Source organism: Equus caballus, chromosome 1 (assembly GCF_041296265.1).
Source record: "Equus caballus isolate H_3958 breed thoroughbred chromosome 1, TB-T2T, whole genome shotgun sequence".
Classification (NCBI taxonomy): Eukaryota; Metazoa; Chordata; class Mammalia; order Perissodactyla; family Equidae; genus Equus; species Equus caballus.
In genome coordinates this window covers 11,823,890-11,847,072 of record NC_091684.1, presented here as the reverse complement: position 1 = coordinate 11,847,072, position 23,183 = coordinate 11,823,890, and the positions used below count along the sequence as shown (strand labels likewise).

General features: G+C 37.0%; 1 protein-coding gene across 21 annotated transcripts in view; it reads right to left on the bottom strand.

The window, feature by feature from the left end:
* The window catches only part of ATE1 (arginyltransferase 1), a 163,795-nt gene that overhangs the window by 44,056 nt on the left and 96,556 nt on the right, over positions 1-23,183 (bottom strand). For all 21 annotated transcript variants that reach the window (XR_011436097.1, XR_011436110.1, XR_011435634.1 and 18 more), the window contains one exon: positions 2,207-2,327. Coding sequence is in view for 15 of the 21 variants with exons in the window: in XM_070259243.1 (XP_070115344.1) it covers positions 2,207-2,327 (121 nt within the window). In the remaining 6 variants the exon portion in view is untranslated. The remainder of the gene's footprint in view (positions 1-2,206; positions 2,328-23,183) is intronic.

Here is a 23,183-nt window from a genome sequence, read left to right as displayed (position 1 = left end):
GCCAATATCGCTGATGAACATAGGTGCAAAAATCCTCAACAAAATATTGGCCAACCGAATACAGCAATACATCACAAAGATCATACGTCGTGGTCAAGTGGGATTTACTCCAGGGACACAGGGATGGTTCAACATCTGCAAATCAATGTAATATACCATATTAACAAAATGAGGAATAAAAACCACGTGATCATCTCAATAGATGCAGAGAAAGCATTTGACAAGATCCAACAGCCATTTATAATAAAAACTCTTAACAAAATGGGGATAGAAGGAAAGTACCTCAACATAATAAAGGCCATATATGACAACCCACAGCCAACATCATACTCAATGGGGAAAAAACTGAACACCATCCCCCTGAGAACAGGAACAAGACAAGGATGCCCACTATCACCACTCTTATTCGACATAGTATTAAAGGCTTGGCCAGAGCAATTAGGCAAGAGAAAGGAATAAAAGAATCCTAAAATTCATAGGGGGCAACCAAAGAGCCCGAATTGCTAAAGCAATACTGAGAAAAAAGAAAAAAGCTGGAGGCATCACAATCCCTGACTTCAAAATGTACTACAAAGCCACAGTAATCAAAACAGCATGGTACTGGTACAAAAAACAGGCACACAGACCAATGGAACAGAACTGAAAGCCCAGAAATGAAACCACACATACATGGACAGCTAATCTTCGACAAAAGTGCCAAGAAAACACAATGGAGAAAAGACAGACTCTTCAATAAATGGTGGTGGGAAAACTGGACAGTCACATGCAAAAGAATGAAAGTAGACCATTATCTCACGCCATATACAAAATAAACTCAAAATGGATCAAAGACTTGAAGATAAGTCATGAAACCATAAAACTCCTGGAAGATAATATAGGAAGTACACTCTTTGACATCAAACTTAAAAGGATCTTTTTGAATACCATGTCTTCTCAGACAAGGGAAACAAAAGAAAAAATAAACAAGTGGGAGTTCATCAGACTAAAGAGCTTCTGCAAGGCAAAGGAAACTAGGATCAAAACCAAAAGACAACACAGCAAATGGGAGAAAATTTTTGCAAATCATATATCCGATAAGGGGTTAAGCTCCATAATATATAAGGAACTCACACAACTGAACAACAAAAAAACAAACAGCCCGATCAAAAGATGGGCAGAGGATATGAACAGACATTTCCCCAAAGAAGATATACAGATGGCCAATAAACACATGAAAAGATGTTCAACATCACTAATCATCAGGGAAATGCAAAACAAAACTACACTAAGATACTACCTTACGCCTGTTAAAATGGCTATAATCACTAAGACCAAAAACAACAAACGTATACAAACAACAAACAACAAACGGGTGTAGAGAGAAGGGAACCCTCACACACTGGTGGTGGGAATGCAAACTGGTGCAGCCACTAAGGAAAACAATATGGAGATTCCTCAAAAAACTAAAAATAGAACTACCATGTGACCCAGCTATCCTACTACTGGGTATCTATGCAAACAACTTGAAATCAACAATCTGAAGTAACATATGCACCCCTACGTTCATCGCAGCAGTATTCACAATAGCTAAGACATGGAAACTGTCCAAGTGCCGATCGACTGATGATTGGATAAAGAAGATGTGGTATATACACACAATGGAATACTACTCAGCCAGGAAAAAAGACAAATCCATGCCATTTGCAACAACATAGAAAGACCTGGAGGGAATTATGCTTAGCAAAATAAGCCAGACTGAGAAAGACAAACACCAGACGATTTCACTCATATGTAGAATATAAACAAGCACATGGACAAAGAAAACAGTTCAGTGGTTACCAGGGGAAGGGGGTTGGGAGTTGGGCACAAGGGGTGGAGGGGAGCACCTACATGGTGACAGACAAGAAATAATGTACAAGTGAAATTTCACAATGATGTAAACTATTATGAACTCAAATAAAAAAACGCCACTAATCTAATGGGAGAAGCTTGGTCAGTAAGCACATGAGGTTTCTGCATTTATGTGCAAAACTGTGAGTGTGAGTGTTGTGTGTGGGCACATGTGGTATCTCGCTCTATCTTACAAACACACACACACACACATGCACTCATGCACACTCCACAATATATAAAAAGCCACCTGGACCCTATTAAGAGCACAGCCACACACGCATGGATTCTAAAACCAAAGCCAACTATTTCCGTCTGAGCTGTGCTTCACACATACCTGCTTGTGGGTCCTGGTTGAAACGGCAGTACTTCGAGTTCTCAAGTGAAGGCAGGCACTGCTCAATGGGGACCCAAACATATGTCTCAGGACACAGCAAATCAGAAGGTCTATACTGACCCTAAGGAGAAGTGAAGAAAAAAGGCATAGGCATTACTAACCAGTAACTTCCTGGTTACATGGCTCTATAGTTCCAGGAAAGGTTTTAATCACAAATTTAAATCAAGTAAACCAGAAACAGCTCTATCGTAAATACTAAGCTACTCTGTTAGTAATCGCTTTCCCACCTCAAGAATGCACGTGCAATTCAAAGGCTCTCTACAAGTCACACATCACCACTTGGGATGCCTGTGTTGATCTGGAAGATCCGAGTTTCTACTTTCTTTTGGAAAAAATATTTAACATACGATTCTTGCTGAGGTGATTACTAAGAATACCCAGTTTCAAAAATCTCATTGTTTTTTAAATGCTAGTTAATAACAAAGTGAAATTTCTTTTCATATATGAAAGCACTGTAATTTATATATGACATGAACTTATTTTCTGCAATGGAATTTCACTATCCTTAGTAACGATTTTTTAATTTTGGAGACTCAGTTGATAATATTCATTCCATTCTAATGTATTACAAAATACTGTCTTGTCCATATGCTTCCATGAGCAATCTAACCTGATAAATGCAAATAAAGATAAGTTTATTCAGGGAAATAGCTATGATAATAATCCTATAAAGTTTCTTTTACATATTTATAACCCAATTATGCACCCCAAATCTAAAACAAAGATTATACAATAGAGGCTGAAGAAAAAAATCATTCACCTAAGGTTAATTTGGTAGACAATTAACAGAGGATGGTACAGATTATGTGAAATCATTTAGTGAAAATTTTCAGAAATATCAAAGTTAATGAAAATTCCAAATGTCTCTTCTCTAAACTTTAAAATTCAAAATTTTATTACAGAAGTTAAAATCCTTCTCCGTAAAGTTAGTCCATTTTGTTGTTAGATTTCTGATTATTAATTTGTCTATTAAGGAAATTAACCCTTAGTTTGTAAAATATGTTGTATTTTCTAGTTTATCTGTCTTTTGACTCTGTATGCCTTGCTTTTTGTTGCCATGTAGAAATCTGATAAGTGGTCAAATTTATCATTTTTAAAAAATGGCGTCTGGGTTTTGCAATATAATTAAAAAAGGCTACCATCACTCGAAGATTATAACAATATTTTCATGTTTTTTCCTAGCACTTTTATGATATCATAATTTTACATTTACATTTATGCTGCATCTGGGATTTATTTTGGTGTAAGGTAGAATAAAAGGATTCAACCTAATTTCTTTCAGATGTCTACCAAGTGGTTTCAACATCATTTTTTTAACAATTGTCACTTTCGCTACTGATTTAAAATGTCTTTTTGATAACATACTAAGTTTCCATATACGTTTAGATCTCTTTCTGGACTTCATATTTATTCTGTTGTACTGATCTGCCTGTCTACTCACGTACCACTGCCACATAGTTTTAACTATTAAAGCTTTATACTATATTTTAATATTTGATAGATCTTCCCTTCTCCCCTCCTCGCTCTTCATTTGTAGAATTTTCTGGCTCTTCTTGCTTAATTATTCTAGGATTCTGTATTTAGTACAAAAATATTACCAATATGAACAAGGAAACAGCAATCAAAATGGAATGCTGTATCTCGTCTATTGCGATGGCAGAACATAAGAGAATCCCAGTCTCAAGCATGTCCAGTAAAAAGAAAATATATGTATCATCTTAAGTTAAAATACAAAAAAGCCAAACTAAAACTCCAAACATACTAATGATATCATTTTCTAATTTAAGGTGGACCTGAAAGGTGACTGGCTAAGACGTACAGATCAAATATTTGGGAGGGAGGATTAGGCATCAACTTTGAATCTTTAAGGTTAAAACAGACATAGTCCATGCAGATTCATCAACAGCCACCTGAACCCAGAGCCTGGATTTAACATGATGCTGACAATCAAAAATACTCAGTCAATGAACATTAAATGACTCCTGACTATGTGACAGGCACTAGGTGCTGGGAGAAAAAGATTTACAAATGTATGCTTCTAGATAATTCACAATCTACTGGGAGCAACAGCGCTGGACAAAGATGAAGTACACATAAGAATATATTAAGTGCAATCATGTACAACTGTCCAAAGTTCCTAAATTTTCACAACGTTCTTCTAAGGCAATACTTGCTCATAACAATGGGTCAGATATTTTATTTCTAACTCTTTAAATACTTAGTTTATCTCAATGAAAACCATAAATGTACATACACATTTTAACTTCTGTTCATCATCCAAAATCAAATTTTTAGATTAGATTAAAACATTATTTTTCTCCAAAGTACAGGCTTATTTCAGTGCTTCAAACATTCTCTTAAGCCATCAAAGACTGCAAAGAGTTTTATGAAATAAACCATTTTGAAATGTTTCGCCTTCTAAACTGAGCTAATTGCGAGTTAACTGACCAAAATGCTTACAGCTCCATGTAAATTTGCCATCACACAAACAAGAAACGCGGGGTCTGGAGAGCCACCTGCCTTTTCAGCTAGTGCAAGAAAATGAGAAATGTCTGTATTAAGAATGTAATTACTTAAGGATTTGGACGTGGTCAGAAGAAAAAATATTTAATCAACCTCTAAGTACATTCATTCATATTGGAACAATGAGGTAAAAGCAGATTATCTCTTTCCTAGGGTGCTGACTTTTTGTAAATAAGAAATCTGAGTTACTATGTATTTCTAAAGTACTCAAAATTTTGAAAATGTAACTGGTGTGACAAGGCTTATCTTACAATTTTTTAGAGCATTTTTTTCTATTTGATCTACATGTTAGAAGATGAGCTCTAGACTCCCCAACACTGTCTCAGAAAAACCACCCAACAAGGACAGCAGCACAATGAGCTCTTACCAGGCAAGGGCACCAATTTCAAGAGGGGAGGCTACAGGAGAGGATAATGTAGTTGAAGGTAAGATGCCTGGAAAAGTTAAAGGCTATCTTCTAAAAAGCCTAAAAACAGAGAGGGCATGCATATTTTTCATTATTAATTAAGAATTTCTGGTGAGGGATAACCACTCAACTCAAAATCATCAAAGAGAAGTCAGTCGAGCAAACTCTGTGATCCATAACTTCACCAACGGTTATAACTTTTGTAGCTTTGTATATTTTGAGTTGCCACAGAAGAGCCAATGTTTTGCTCAGATTATGACTGTAGTATTTAATGGTTTTATTTTCTTTAAAGAAAACCATTTAGACTATCTGTAAAACCCAAATTATACTACACTCCCCTCATGGAAAAAAAAGAAAAAAAAGGTAAAATATGGTCATAATATTTCAATCAACTTTACTAGGCTGTCACAGATTGAAATTTGAGGAAATGCCAAAGTTAAATCTAAAACATTGGGGGAAAAACCCTAGCTAAATACATTTCCTGCTCTATTTCTATTTAAAATAACCTCTTCTTCTGGTAGAGGAGACCACACAATTTTGGTTTTTGGTCTATGGAATGAATAGGCATTCTTTTCACTTGCATGCTTTTAGATCATAATTTGAAGAGCATTATCATATTGATCTAATTTTCTACCCTATACAAGAATCACAAAATAAATTATATGGAGAATATTTTAGTTTAGTAAAACATAACAGAACTTGGCCTAAAAATTACATTCATTTTGATAGCCAGATGTTAAAAACATCTCACTGTCATTTCTTACTGAATAACAGTGAACACAGGTATCTAAAGGCACATAAAAAGGGTGACTATCTAGAAAAGTTTGATTTCACAATCATTAACATTTTCAGCAAGGGTACTTGAAAATAGATTAACATTCTTTACTTCTAATGAAAACACAGCCAAGAACACTAAGAGACTTTCCCTCAGTTAAGGTATAACTAGTTAGAAATCTGAATTTTTAAAGGCAAAAGCTACATTAAGTAGATGCAAGAGGGGGAAAAAATGGTTCTGGCAAGCCCTGGCAACCAAATTATTTTTGAGATGTAATTCGCATACCATAAAATTAATCCTTTTAAAGTACACAATTCATTGTGCTTAGTATATCGGTAAGGTTGTACAATCAACACCACTACCTAATTCCGTAACATTTTCATCATTCTAAGAAGAAACCCTCTACCCATTAGCAGTCACTTCCCATTCTCTCTTCCCCAAGTCCCTGGCAACCACTACATCAAACGGCCATCTGTTTTCAAATGGATTATTTGTTTACATTGCCACCTTCCTATGTGAGGCAGAGGACAAGCCAAAGCAACGACACAGCCTGCGAGGCCCTAAGTGACGTGGCCCACGCTCCCTTTCTGGCCTGTCTGCTACTACTTTCCCCTCCTCCATCACTGCACACAGGCCACAGTGGCTTCCTGTTGCTCCTGGAACACATCAAGGCTGCTCCCACCTCAGGGCTTCTCACTGACTGTTCTCTCTTCTGGTCTCATGGATGCTCCCATGACAACTCTGTCAACGACATCAAGTCCTTGCTCACATGTTACCTTCCCAATGAAGCCCACCTATCACCTCTACTATTTTTTTTCCATAGGACTTATCACCTCCTAACACTCTTAATTTACTTATTTAGTATATCTATGAGAAACTCCTGCTGGAATGCAGGGTCAGGGGGTTTTAGCAGGATTTGTTCACTGACATATCCCAACACCTGCTCAGTGAATAACTCGGATGAATGAACCATGATCCAGTCCATTCCCCCTCCCTTTTCTACTTCCTTTTCTGAGCACAGCAGATGTTACTTTAGCATGCTCTGTCTCGGACATTAACACGGCACATGTGAATCAATCAACATTGGCTGAACTTGTTTTTATGATGCAGCTCCACCATATTTTTATTGTATAAGAACAGCTCCCAACCTTTGGGAATTCAGCAAATTATCATCGAATACTAAAAGTATAAGTACTTTATCATAAGAGGATCTGTAAGAGTTACCAAAATTACAAACGGGATTCTCACGCTCAGGAATGTTAGAATCTACTGGTTTATGTCAATTTAGCTTTTTTCCCCCTCAGAGTTGAAAATATTTCTTTCCTTATTTTATTGGCATATACTTTCTCTTAAAGAAAAGCATAGATTTTCATATTAAGTTTCATTTTTAAAAAAGGAGGGGGAAATGTGATCTGAGAAAGGCTTCTTCATCTCTTCACACTTGAGCAGTGTCATTTTGGTAATGACAGTAACAATAATAATGAAGTCTCCATTTGTTAAGAACGTAGTCCTCAACAATTTTGCGTATCATTTGAGTTAAATCTCCTAGTAGGGTAAAATGGTAATAAAAACAAACATTATTTCTATTGTACAGAGAAAACAATGAAAGATCATGTACTGGCAGTGATGAACTCAGAACCAGACTCCTGATTCCCATTCTCTTTCTATACTTAAAAATACTCACAATTCTTTAAGTAAGTATTTTCAAAGTAACTTCCAAAAATCCTAAAAATCACAACTCAATTCAATATGCACAAGGGACTCTGCTCAGCAGCAGGGGTGAAAAGACGAAAGGAGCCTCGTGAGGCCCTTATCACCTGCCGGGGGAAACGGAGGCTGTTCTGCTCCAGGGACTTTTGTAGCCAGAGGAAAATGCAGCGTGGGGGTACAAGGTGCTGTGGAAGCACAAAGGAGCCGCAGCAGAAGAAGACACAGTCGCAAGACTGCAATGAGCAACCAGGACCTGCTGCTGGTGGAACACAAAGGTCGAACAACAGCTTTCTCTGGCGATTCCACAGCAGAGACCCTTTCTGCAGCATGTCTTAAAGTCTAAGTAGCACCATGTTTGGAAAAAAATAGGCACTTATCAAAAGCAAATACAGATCCCAGACTTCCATAGCTGTCTCCCCCTGAGCTCCCAAATACATTCTCGTCAAAACTTCATCGAATAGGAAATGAACTGAGAAACAACTATTTCAGCTCCACAGATTGGTATGTGGTCCTACGTCTATACGGTTTGTGGAAGCTTCAAAAATAAATGTATCTTTAGCCTTACATTCAAAGTGTTAAGGATAGGTCAGTTATAAAGAGCAACTCCATCTTTCCACTGAACAAATGCCAATTTCCATAAATTCAAATTTATTACCAGTAGGTATCTTTCTTTTTAATACAGAATGACATATTTGAAGCAACTTTCAAGTTCGTGAATGGATCCTACTGTAACCTGGTATTATCTGGAGAAATATTATGAAATCTATACTTTTAAAAATACATTCTGGTTTCTTTTTTCTTTGTGTGTGAGGAAGATTCACCCTGAACCCCTGAGCTAACATCTGTCGCCAATCCTCTTCTTTTTTTGCTTGAGGAAGATTAGCCCTGAGATAACATCTGTGCCAGTCTTCCTCTACTTTATATGTGGGATGCCTCCACAGCATGGCTGATCAGTGGAGTAGGTCTGCACCTGGGATCTGAACCTGTGAACCTGGGCAGCCCAAGCAGAGCCCACAGAACTTTAGCCACTTGGCCCTGGGGCCGGCCCCATTCTGGTTTCTTTTATCTTATTATATCTTCCTATACTACTATAGAAGCACTTCTTACAACTGAATGCACAAGTGATGAAAAACAAAAGAAAATGTTATTACCTATATTATAATGGAAAATTCATTTAACAATCCTGAAGAAAGCACTGAAATTACTAACTATCCCTTTTTAAACAAATTCACAGTGTTAAAAAGTCCATCCTGTGATCATATTAAATCCAGAAATATATGATTTTAATTTCTAAAAGGCTTAACATCTTTTAAAAATTCTTTTTTTGGCCTTTATAAGAAGACATGTGAACCCTTCTGCATTCAGGACTACATATGTTCGCAAATCTGGCATATAGAATTCTCTTTGCATATTACATTTTTCTTTGTATGAGTTTAAACAATATGCAGATGAGAAGTTATTTCTTTAATTAAAGTTAAAGGATTTGAGACTTATTTTTCTCAGAAAAAAAAAATCAGAGAAAAGTAAAGAAATGCTTTCTTATGATATTCACCCAAGTTAGCATTCTTGGCTTTTAATTGGAAACATCTGGGGATGGGCTTGGCAGATTTCAATAAAACTGAAGTTACCAATTCACACTCTGCCATTTTGAGGGTATTTTGTTTTTACAGTCTTCAAATTAAAACCAAACGGACTTTCCTTTGAACTCTGGTCCTGAAGCAAAGATCTTTATGAGATTTTACTCTCACGAATACTTTATAAATATTTTGAAAAATATGAAGGATTTCGTGAGTATTTGATAAGAGGATAAACTAGCAGAGTTTGTTTTGAAAGTTCAAGTTAAATTAAAACGTAAGAACACTAAAAAGACAATATTATTTAAATACATACACATATACACACAGAGTGAACACCAGTAGCACTGAAAAAGAAAGATTAACTAGACATTTAAGTCTTTTATCAGTCTTTTTAACAGTTGATATCAATATCCCATTTTTTCCACAATAAACCTACTGATTTTACTAAAACCAATTGCTTAAATAGAAGCTCTAATACTATATAAACAAAAATAGTTCAAAATAATCCATTAGAGTGAGCTGTACCTCGAGAGAAAGAGAGCAAGAATGAGGGCTTATTAAGTGCAGTCTTCTCCCTGAAAGGCAACGCCAATGGAATCCCATCCACACAGTCTGCAGCAGACCCCTTGCTCCCTGACTTCATTACATAAACAGAGATTGACTTTATCAGTCCCCAAGAGAGTGCTTGAGAAGTAACTCTAGCTGCTCTGTTTTCAGAAACTGTGTTTGGACTGTGCCACGCTCAGTTGGCGAGGTGAGCTGAGACCACTGAAGACAAAGGGCCTAAACATCTGAATCCATTTGTGTTCCCCAAACTCTGAAAGCCGACAGATGTACTCCATGTGCTGCTAGGCTAAGCTTTGAAAATTTAAAAATACATATTTTTTCCACTGACAAACAGAAAGTGATGGTATTCTGTGTTTCTTTAATTAAAATCTAAGGGTTCATAAAGGCTCCAGGACTTACTTTAAAGCTTCCTTAAGACTGGGCTATTTATTTTACTATTAGCAAATAATAGAGAATAAAGATTCTAATTCAGTTTTAATCACAATCTTTGCTTTTATTTTGGAAACCCTGGGTTAATCTTTTTTCTTCAAGAAAATACAAAGAAAGCTTGTAAAGAAAAGATTCAGGGAGTCAACTTACAGACCAAATTTAATTTCAAACTGAAGGGTCATAAGTTGAAGTGGACGAAGGGAAAAAAAAAAAAAAAAAAAGAAACAGAACGAAAGATGAAGATACAGAAAATAATATAAGAGAAAATAAAAAAGTAAAACTCAAAGCTTCTTTAATCTCTGTTAAAAATTAAATATTCATGTATGTGTATATTAAACTTGGCCATCACCATATTCGTAAGAACAGCTTATGTGTGTGCTTTTTTATGCTATTGCTTGGAAAACAGCATTTAAAACCACTGGTTCTGCCATCGCCCTAGGTGAAGCCATCCTTACCTGGAGGGCAGTGAGAGGGGCTGATTCCAAGTTCTCCCCCTTGAATCCATCCTCCTACAGCCATCAGAGAGAAGTGATTGTGTAAATCCTCCATTTAAAACCCCTTACTGGCTCTCCAATGTCTATAGTAACGTAAGATGATCCCTTTTAAACATAAAATGATTTCACAGGCCATTATAAGATAGTGTTGTAATTGTAGTTACAGCTGATGAGAAATCACACAAGATAAAAGCCACTACAAATTTATTAGACAGCTCTTGTGGTCTAGTGGTTAAGATTCGGTGCTCTCACCGCTGTGGCCTGGGTTAGTTTCTGCTCAGGGAACCACACCACCCGTCTGTTGTCATACTGTGGCAGCTGTCTGTTGCTGTGATGCCAGAAAGCTATGCCCCCAGTATTTTAAAAATCAGCAGTGTCACCCGTGGTGGAGAGGTTTCAGCAGAGCTTCCAGACTAGACAGAGTATGAAGACGGACACAGCCATCCACTCCCAAGAAATTGCCCATGAAAACCCTATGAAGCATTGTCCAATACAGCGCCAAAAGGTGAGAGAATGATGCAAGAAGATGGGGCAGGGTTTGGCTCTGCTGTGCACAAGGTTACTAGGAAATCCACTTGACGGCACTAACAATAATAAATTCATTAATGCTTTTAAATGACTTTAAATTTCGCTAATAATGACAGAACCTATATATGTTTGTAAAACAAAAGTACAGTACTCACATGCTTATTAGTCTATACCCACAATGTGCATATGGTTTTATAGCTTCTTGCTCTCTGGTTTAGAGATACCACATATTTTGAGTGTATGGCCCAATATCCGCTTTCAGCCTACTTTCTTACCCCTAGCACATTCACCCCAGGGCACTCACATCTAGGTACAGGTTGCTCTTCTGCCTGGGATGACTACTCATTTAGTCTAAACGCCTACCACACTTCTGAAACCAAACCTAAACGCTGCCTCCTCTTTCTTCAACCAAGCTTTTCCTGGACTCCACTTCACCTCAACACCAACTGCTCCCATCCCCAGGCAGAATCATCCCCTGTGCTCTCGTTCCCGCAAGTCAACAGGTAATTATTAAATGCCTACCATCTGCCAGGCTCCATGCTAAGGTCCTGGGCATGCCATAGCGAACAATTACACTGCCAGTTTCAGTCCTCAGGGACTTCCAAGTCCAGAAGGGCAGACGACTTTAAAGAAATAACCATACAGAAACTATCATTACAAAGTATGGCAAATATCATGAAGAAAAACCACATCAAGGGCTGGCCTGGTGGCATAGCGGTTAAGTGTGCACATTCCGCTTCAGCGGCCCGGGGTTCGCCAGTTCAGATCCTGGGTGTGGACATGGCACAGCTTGTCAAAAGCCATGCTGTGGTAGGCGTCCCATATATAAAGGAGAGGAAGATGGGCATGCATGTTAGCTCAGGGCCAGTCTTCCTCAGCAAAAAGAGGAGGATTGGCAGTAGTTAGCTCAGGCATAATCTTCCTTTAAAAAAAAAAAAAGCACATCAGTACAACAGGGAAGCCTAATTTAGACTGGAAGGGTCAGAGCTGGCATCGTTAGGGGATACCTGGGTTTCTACAGAAATCTCTTCTAGGGCTTAATACAATACAATCTACTGGAGTTGTCTGTTTACATGCTGTGCTTCTCTTACTTCCACAACATCACCCCTCCCCCTCCACCACAATCCCAATTTGGAGTTTCCAAAGAGCTGAGAATACATCATTTCTTTGCATTCCTTGTACCTAGGTGAAATTTCTTGTATGGACTGAGTTCTCAATAAATACTTGCTGAATTAAACTAAATTGTGTCAAACTGTATTCCTTAAAGATAGAGAATCATATAATTTTCAAACTAAAAGGGCCTTAGAACTCCATAGTTAGTATCCAGTTTCATTTTAATATTAAGAAAGTCAGGGGGAGGGAGACAGAAAAGTTAAGTAATTTTAAGGCCAATTACCAGTAAGCCAAGTTTAGCTCAATCTCAATATTCTTCTTCTCTTAAAATTTCCAAGCTAAAACCAGACATAAGTATGAACATCTTAAGTGTGTTAGCAACATCCTCTGTTCTTTTTTTATGAAAATATGCCAAATTAGAATCATTCAGGATTTGGACCCTTTAGAAACATTATTGGCTTTATTTTTCAACATTCTTTTTAAAATTGATATGCCATGAGTCAAACAAATGTTAAAAACAGTTCACGACAAAACACAGCTTTAATAAAGTCAGTAAGCTGTCTCTGATTGATCATGTCTCTAACTGGAGATATTATTTTTTTCCAGTAAACATTTTTCAATGCCTGAAAATCTTAATCGTAAAAGCCTGTTTAATTACACCCCTGAGGAAAATAAGAAGTTAGCTATAACCTCATATGCCTCCCAGGGGTGTGATCTTTGGTAATCATGCCTCTTTTTCTGCCTGATGGAAAATTCATCACATATGACTTAAATGCTTCAAGTTAAAGATAATCTTCACCCCCCTCAACTGTGTAGCAGTAGGAGTCCTGGTAGAATTTACATCCTATCCCCTTGGATGTCATCAGGATTCTGTGTCTCTCTTCGACGAGGGACTTGGTAGAAGGTTAACGTGGCTTTGTGGAGTGCCTACATGTCAACAAGCTCAAAAAATACCTAATAGATTATTTCCTCCCTTTATAAATGATCAGTTACGCAATTATAAAGAATAGAACCACTTTTAACTTAAACATAGTTAATCACAGGGTGAGCGAATCAAGTCCACAGAATTTTAGGTAAATTACTGTGAAGAATTTATGCTACAAACACCAAATAATCTTGGATGACAATTTGAGAAATCTTACTTCTTCATTCCTTGTAAGGCATCCAGCCTACAATGTCATATTGGTCCAAACTCAACCATGTCAATAGAATAGAACTTAGAGTTATAAAGAGCTTCAGGATCATAGTAATCATTAATGTCTCGGTAAATGTTATGATTTTATCCATTTTTTAGCCCACTACAAAACCACATGTACCAAACAAAAAAAACTTTATGATGTAAGGATTTCTAATATTTTCATACATAGTTGCAAAGTTATTTAGGACTTAACTTTAAAATATATGTCTATAAAGGAAAAGTTTTCAATGGGTACATCATTAAAATAAAGTTCTTGTATAATGGTACCTATCTTTGATTTTCCACAAAAAATATATTATCCTAAAATTTTAAGAACCCAATCATCACCTTTCCATTCAATAAACAGTTTGAAGAAATCAAAATAGCTAATTATCTCATCAGTTTACTGTGTCAGAACTCTCTAGAAATAGTATAAATAAAATTGAAGCTGCAATCTACAACTTCCAGATGTGGGAAGGTGTAATTTTGACAAGTGACTATTAGCAGAGCCTGAAATTACGGTATGTGAATGGTTTTGAGCCTAAATGTGTGGGGCACTGAGTGTGTTTGGAAGCTGTGATCTACAGGCCGTGTAGGCTTCTGGTGCCGGAGTATCTAAGTAACACAGTGTGGTACACAGCACAAACTCTAGCAATGATTCTTCTTTATCATTATGAGCTCTCGGTCTAAAGGTATTTCATGTGTTTCAATTCACTGCAGTTATCCTTATAATGCTCAAATAGCCCATATTTTGGCCAGTGGGAGTCAATTTAAGTTGGCTCCTGAGAGCTTCTGACATAACCCTAGTAGTTTGTGATGGCTTCCATGCTTGCTAGCTTCATTTTATCTTCACATAGACTGTTTATTAAAGGAGTTTTAACTATCCTCAAATTTCAGTGTGTGTTTCTGAGTGATGGATTGGAAAATCTATCACTAAATTAAGCTTTCACGTAGTTATTTAACTTCAGTCTTGGGGAACAGTATAGTCTGAGCATCTGAGTCTTCTTCCTGTAATAGCAGCATGAAGCACTTACAAGAAGACTGCAAAGAACCACACAAGACAGAATCAAATGTAAGCTTTCCAAAGCACTTTTAGCAAAACATCTAGCCTCAACTGAAGGGCATACACAAAAACATCTAAAAACTAGAATAAATCAAGGCTTTGGGAGCAAAAAAGGGAAAGTATATTTTCAAATCAAACTTGAATAAAAGAACTAAATAAACGCTTAATTTTTTCTTTCTATAACTTGAAGTCACTAATGTTCAGTAAAGACTATGTATACATATATAACTAAATAAATAATTTCAGTATTAATAAAAATAACAACATAAGCTAACATTTATTGAATGGTTACTATAAGCTGGGCACCACAGTAACCGCTTTACACATGCGCTACCTCATGAATCTTTACAATCATCCTCTAAGGAGTGGTGATTAGTATTCTCATTTTACAGGTAAAGATACTGAGGTTTACAAAGTCTGCAATATAATGAAGGCATGAAACCAGGATTTGAACTTAGCTCTTTCGTCTTTGGGAGCTCAATCTTAACTATGCTTTCTCCTGATGAAAATGGTAATTAATGTTTAAATTCTATTAGGAAATATATTTATGGTCCAACTTTCAACAGCATTTCACTAAGTGAATGCATAAATATTTAAATTTTAAATGTTTGTAAACAACTGGAATTATGGAATATCTTTTTAAAATCCTAACGTTCAGAAGAAATGGTGAAAAAGAAAAATATTCTCCCACTGGGTAAAAGGTTAGGGGAACAGGGTATTCACAGTCTCACAGTATGACTCCACAAATTACTTACTAATTGCAAAGGAAACAAGCAGCTCTAAGCGGAGAGATCTGGTAGATTCCACCTGAACCAAGTGAGCAAACTTATCATCACCTATAATAAGGGGACGAAGTGACTTTAAGGGACTTCAGATGTAATGTCCTGAGACTCACACTGCATCACCTGGGTAGCACTTTGACCAAAAAAGTTTTACCTGAATAAAATTATGAAGAAATAATCAAATTTAACTTATGAGACACTGAACTCTTCAAAAACGTCAATGTTATAAACAGAAAAAATCAAAGTTTCAATTCTAGATTAAATGATACTTAAAAAACTATAAAACTAAATGAAACAATCTTTGATAAGATCTCAGATTGAGGGGAAAAAATAGACAATATTGAGACAACTGGGAAATCTGAGTACTGATTGTATATATAATTGTATTACTGTAAGAATATGAAATTTCTTGAGTGACAGTGGTATTATAGTTAAGTATGAGAGTTTCCTTGTTCTTAGGAGATCCATGTGAAGTACTTACTAGGGTGAAATGTCACTGTCTCTGAAATTTACTTTCAAACAGTTTAGCAGGAAAAAAACCACACACATACATACATATAATTATATGTATATACATACAAAGAGATAAATGTGGCAAGATGTTGATAACTGGTGACTCAAGATGAAGGTTTATGGGTATTCACTGCATTCTTCTTTCAACTTTTCTGTAGGTTTGAAATTTTCAAAGTTTGGGGGAAAAATCAGATTTAACAAACACATATTTCTTTCTACCATGCATCTGTGATCTCACAGTAGTCTGTTCCCTTTTTCTGTTTCCCTTTTACCCTTATCACATTCTACCTTGCAGGATAGTCTTACAAATGTTTAGCCTGTCCAAGAGCTCCCTGTGGACAGGGCCCATGTCTAATGCATCAGCATCAGTAGAGTGACTTACTCACACAGGTCCTCAAAGTGCCTCATTTAGACCAGGTTTAGTAAGTGCTGGTTGAATTAAATATTTGATTTTTCCAAGACACCACTATGTGGGTGACAATAAATGCTTATTAACAATACTGTAAAGCACCACAACAGAGTTATTTCATGACTGATAAACTATAGTACATAATCCTTTAAACTCAGAATAATTTTTAAACTGTTAAGTATCTGGGAAGTTAAAAAAGAGAAAGGAAAAGTAAACAAAGGTAATCAACCAATCACCATTATGTTTGGTCTGTACACCACTATGGAATAACTCATAGTTTGTTACCTCATACAGTCTAAGTTCAAATTCATGTAGGTGAGAATCCATTTTAAAATTTGTATCCCAAGTTGGTAATACATATTCTTGAGACACCAGAGCAATTTTATCATTGAACCTCACATGGCAAATTGTCCTAATAGTTGGACAATTTGTGACTGTAAGAGAACGACTATAATGTGCTAGATGATAACGATGTTAATTTAGACGTGTACAGGCTAGATTAGCAGGACAGTGAGCTAAAAGTAGGTTACTGGCATGCTGGAAAGGAGCGGGGGTCAGCAAACTATGGACATGGGCCACATTTGGTGTGCTGCTCATTTATGTACGGTCCACAACATAAGAATCGTTTTTACATTTTTTAATGGTTGAAAATAAATCAAAAGAAGAATAATACTTTGTGACACATGAAAATTATATGACATTCAACTTTCAGTGTCCATAAGTAAAGTTTTACTGGAGCACAGCCATGCCCATTTGTTTACATATTTCTATGGCTGCTTTCACTGCAATGGTAGACCAGATGGCCTGTAAACCTAAAATATTTACTATGTGGTCCTTTACAGAATGACTGCCAGGGAAAGAAATTCCAATTTCCAGTAGGCGAGAACCCATGGGTACGTTTATCTTGTGATATTCACAGGACTCTACTCTTTTGTGCATTTTCCTTTATAGTATGCCTAAACAAAACGGTTTCTCTTTTAAAAAACCCTACTATTGCAAATTTAAGGATATATGAGAGATAACATTCTGATAAGGTTTCCAAAATTAAACATGTAAAATAGTGATTTTTTTAAAGCTGTTGTCAGAACCAGGGTTTGATTTTGACAAAAGTCCAGACTATGGATGGCCAGATATGGAAACTACAGAAATCAACTCGAGCAAGTCATTCAGAGAAGGTTCCAGAAAACTAAAAGCAACCCAGGCAAACAGACAGTAACGGCAGGATCCAACTCAATCTAACAGACACACGAACACAGACTGGGGTTTAACAGCAAGATTCCAGGGTCTAGGAGGACTGCAAGAGAGAGGCAAATTAACACAGCTTTGATTTAACACTCAAGTGGCAACTACGCAAGTGGACAAGCATAAAGCCATTTCAACTACTCTCAAATCCTACTAATATGCCAAGATGGAAGGCTTGCAAATCTTTCAGCAATATTTACTTGTTGGACCTATTTAATCACAATTTGTTTCAGTATTTTCAACTATAAATGTTACCATCTTATCTACAGTGAATAGGACTAGTGGTGAGTTAACTGAAAATGCCCATTACAGCGTGTTGGGGGCGGAGGGGAATTCATACAAACATGCATATCTTAAACACTTTAACTTAAAATATATATCTGCACATTCATTACCCACCTTTGATTTAGGACCAAGCCTATTCTTTGAGGATGCATCACTATGACTTTCAGTTATTGGTTCTTTAAAGTGCAGTGAGAACTTAAGATACTTAGAAAAGTGTAGAATCTTTCCAGATTTTTACGGATTTTTTTTACCCGAAATTCTTTTAGCTATCTTATCCACAACTAATTTGGCAGCAATTTTTTTACGACTCATCTTTGAGTCTATCCAAAGCATTCAAATTAAATTCAACGCAAATAACCATTTTTTGAAACATCATTCATCAGTTTACTTAATATTTAATTAAATTATATCACCACAATAACAAGAAAAACTGGCATAAAAAGACTCATCAAAACATACATGAATGTATACTCAAGAGCAGTCTACAGCCACAAACATTCAGACCACCATGGGCATCGCTGGGTTAAGTTTTAGGGAGGAAATGGAAGACATCAATAGGTAAACTGAAAAGACAAGGAACAGATTCGAGACACTGGGCGGGGAGAAGCCAGCCAGAGACCAGGCTATTAAACCAGGACACAATGCTGATCTAGCACACCAGAGTTACAGAGTTCTTACGTTCCAGGGACTGAGGGCGACAGCTGAAAAGGTGCAACTGCAGGAAGACTGGGTGACCCTACTCAGGCGTTTAAAGAAAAAAGTGGAAAGACAGAGCCACTGTTGCATTGTAGATGGCCTAAGAGGAAAATAAGCTGAAGAAGGGGAAAAAGAACAAAAACGGCAAAAGACAATTATCTATTTTCAAATTATTTGAGGTATTCCTCATTTTTCCTGCCAAACTGTCCTCTTAAGAGAAATAAATTTAAAAAGAGGACTTTCATTTCCCTTATTACAAAGGAGGCTGACATCACTGACTTCTTCGACTTTCCTCATAACCCTCTTGCGAACCTGAACACGAAGGCAGGGAAGCACTGAGAGAACAACAGTCACTGTTTAGAACGTCCACTCGAAATTAAAACCACCAGAGACCAGCACAACTGACTCCTAAAAGGTAGTACCTCAGTAATTCCAAAAAACTGTAGAAACAGGGAGATAAACTTACACGTTATCAATTTATAAAGAACTAAAGGCAGGAAAGTTAAGTGAATTTTTAGTTTAAATTTTAAGAGAAACAAGAACTAAAGTAGAAAATCAGCTGGTCTATATCCCTGAAACAGGAAGTATCCTTTGTTACGTTCCTGTGTTTGTTCCCCAGTCTAACTTCCAGTAGCTCTAGTATCTGACGTTCCTCTACCCTCCTGGGAAGAGAATTTCCCAAGTGAATAGACACTACATGGATGGATTCCTTACATTTAACTTGAATGTGCAAAACAACTAATTCTGCGATAATGTCTCAAAAAGAAATAATACAAAAAGATGTTTGCCACACATTACGTAATAAAGTGGAAAGATCTTAAATGTACAGTAATAGCTCAATAAATTTGGCACATTATATCACAACATTTATAGTCACTTAAAATCAGGGGTATACAATATATTAAAGGGAAACAGGAAAATACTCATGAAACAAGTGGAAAAGCAGAAAAGAAAATTGAATATATCATCTAATAACAACTCTTAGAAAAAAAGAAATGCATTTATTTTTACTAAAGCCTAAGGAAATACAGCAAAATGTCAACAGTGATTAGCCCTGGGTGAGAGAATTTCAGGCAATTTTTATTCTTAATACTGCCCTTATTTATTCCCTTTTCCACAAGATAAATTATTTTTAAAATTAAAAGAAACAAAAGAATAGAATGGGGGAAAGGCAAATAGAAGACAGAAGGAAAAAATCATTTCAAGGAAGGTAATTCTGCAATTGCACAGGTTATTCTGGTCAAGCAACTTTAATAATTCTCACAACCCCAGAAGTGATACAAATTCAAACAGTTAAGGTTTTAGATGTCCTTTCAGAAATATTTACATATTTCACTTATAAAAACGTAGCCTATCTGGTCTTCACGCAGGTCTACAACGTTAAATAAAATGCAACAGCCCTCCACCCCTTGGAGCTGGTAATCCAGAATACTATTTTCCCTTTCAAGCGGGAAACGGAAAACATAACATTGGTTGTCCAAGCACGCCACCAAAAATAACCACCAAGTTTGCAGACGCATGTATATAACGACAACTACATCACCACCCAGTGTGAGACACACATCCGGGATTTTAAAACGTGGAAATGAGAAAAAAACGCATGTCTTAGAATAGATGAAATATGGACGTACACGGCCTGTGAAAACTCAGAGTGCCTTTACACCTACAAGACCGAGCTCACACTGGAAGTTCCTACAAGGGAAGCAGCAGAGCAGGGCGCGGCTTCAGCCTCAGTGGAACCACATGCAAACCCTCCAACATTCACTAGTTGTAAGCCCCTGGCCAAGGTATTTACCCCCCCTGCATCCCGGGCTTCTCATCTATAAAATGGTGGAAAAAAAACACTCATGTCTAGGAGTGTTATGAGAATTACTTGAGCTAATAACTATAAAACGTTTATTTATAAAATGCACCTGGCACATAGTAAGCAAAGTATTTTGGAATACAGAATCACACAACACAATCAACTTGCTGTCAAATGGGTGTGTGTGCGTGCATGTGTGTGTCAGTGTGTATAAGTGTATAAACACACACATTCACATATCTGTTTATATATGGGGGGAGTAGGGATAGAGAAGGAACAACAGACGCAGCAAATGGGGTAAAATGTCACCAATAGGTGAAGCTGAGTGAAGGGGATACAAACAAGTATTCTCTGTATCATGTTTATTCTGGCAACTTTTCTGAAAGCTTGAAAATATTTCCAAATAAACAGTTAAATAAAAAGAAAGCCTACCATTTCACTATTAATTATAACACAATAGTACAGAACTGAGCCCTCTGGTTTTACCATCTCACTTAGAATATTAACTAAGGGCCTTGAGCCATGTCTGGAAATGGCAAGGTTTCCAAAGCAGAGCTGGGTTAACAAAACTACACATTTTCCCATGCTCAGAAAACAAGTAAAACTGCTTGCCAGACTCTCATTTAAGACTCACCAATCCCACTAAGCTGACCCCAACAAAGAATTTAACAAAGTCTCTGGGAATGAGTTTATTAGATCTAATCTGAATTAAAGCAATAAAAATACTTAGCATCTCTCTAGATTCTTCTTTCTATGATTCTATATCCAAAAATATGAAGCAATGTTTTTCATTCTCATCATGTTGTTTCCTTGTGAGCCAGGAGAAGTGGAACTATATGTTGCTGTACTGGAATACGGGACCTTGAACACAGAGAGGGAGGAAATTTCCCTTCTATGAGCCTTATTCCAAATTATTAATTAAAATATGCAGCTACAGTCTATGTGACTCCATGATAACAGCAGAGGCATACAAGCATCTCAGGGCATCCTTTGTAATTTCTCCTCAGTTCACCCAAAATTGATGGGAAGAAAATTAAAAAGTAAATCAATCAATGATAACTAGGAAGGGAGAATGGATCTAGACAACGAAGGTCTTGTTTTCCTAAGTCTCCCTCTAGGTATTTATGATTCCTGGTCCATCAAGGTGGCCATGCAGCACTTTAGAACTTTTCCCACCTCGAAATTCAAACAAATGCAGCTAGTTTAAAAGAGTTATACATTTCTGATTTTCATTGTTTCAACTTATTATTGTGTTCTATAAGAAAATTATTAATGAAAAGAATAAAAACTTTACTGGGGAATTAGTGAAAAAAATTTCTATTTGATTTTTCTATGACAATGCCCTTTCCTTTCTCTTCAATCCTTGACCACAACTTGGTTTGAAAAACAAGTTTAAAACTTTGCCTAGCCAAACATGCAATTAAGCAGCAGCAGATCCCTGGAAAAACTACTGCTCAAATTAAGTTACACTTGAGTAGTTCCAAGTCACAACAGCAACTATTACATGCCCTAGGAAAAACCATAAACTCGTTATCACCACCCTGGTCTCAGTTTTCATAGACTTGGGCCAAAAGAGCTGAGATGGTCCTTTCTCTGTCTCTAAGGTATGAAGGTCATGTATCTCTTTCGTGACAATGAAGATCTGTTTACCATCATTTTGTTTTTTAAAATTCTCAGGGAGGAAAATTCTCAACCTCAGTAATTTATTTCAGTATTTTAAAACTTCAGATAACATTCTCTATCATCCGCTCACATTGATTTTTAAGTCAGTGCTTTTTATGTGGCATTTATCTCACTCAATACTACAAGCCCAGATATAAACATGGTTGAAGAACCACTCTTCTGAACCCTCCATCACAATCCTAAGGACAACATCTTGGAAATAAAGGATGAAATGTTTCACTCATGGGAAAGACTAAAAATAAAAAACTTTTCATGATATGGGATTTTATGAAGTCCTGTTTATCCAAAATATTTTACCAGCTCTTTCCCTCCTTCTCCACCTCAATCTTGGGTGGGCAAGTGGTTCATCTATGTGGACACGCTTGTGCAAGTACTGACCAGGGTACTGAGTACCAGCGAAATGGTGTTTGCCGGCAGATGGACTTATCGGTTTGGCTCTTTGGGTTGAAGAAACAAAGACATTCACTCAGGTGATCTGGTAAGTGGCTGGTACTAATGGTGGAGGGAAACACAACATTTCAGGGAGGCACATAAGAAAATGAGGGCAGAAATATTATCCACGCAGGGTCAGGCTGAATTCCAGGCTACCCAGGGAGAGGAGGAAAGCCAGGTGAGATGAAGACCTCCAGATAAGAGATCCTAATTCCAGAACTGGCAGGCAGGTCTGACAGGAGGTTGCCTCTGTCCCTTCGGCAGCAGGAGGCTCCAATCTGCACTTTCACCTACTCTTTGCTGTCTCTGCTTATGCTACCCCAGCTTCTCACCACTCTCTCATCTTCATATCTTTTGAGGCAGAGACCCCTTTGAAAACCAGATGAAAGAAATAGCCTCAAGATAAATGTGCATGTATACAAAAGTTTGCCTACAATTCAAATCTTAGGGACCTGTGTTTACGAAGCCCTAATCTGCCTCTGAGCTTTTGTTACTATTTCTTTGGGTGGTTCTCTGTATGAATACCCCCACTAACCATTGATCTTTCCTATAGTGTCAATCCAAACTTCCTTAAAAAAGAGGATCTGATTGGTTTGGTCATCCACTATTCAGTGGGCAAAGCTTTGATGTTGAGCTTCATGTAATGCGAATCTACTCTGGATTGAACCACCTTTGGTCAGGTACCCAAAGGTCTAGTCCAATTAACAGT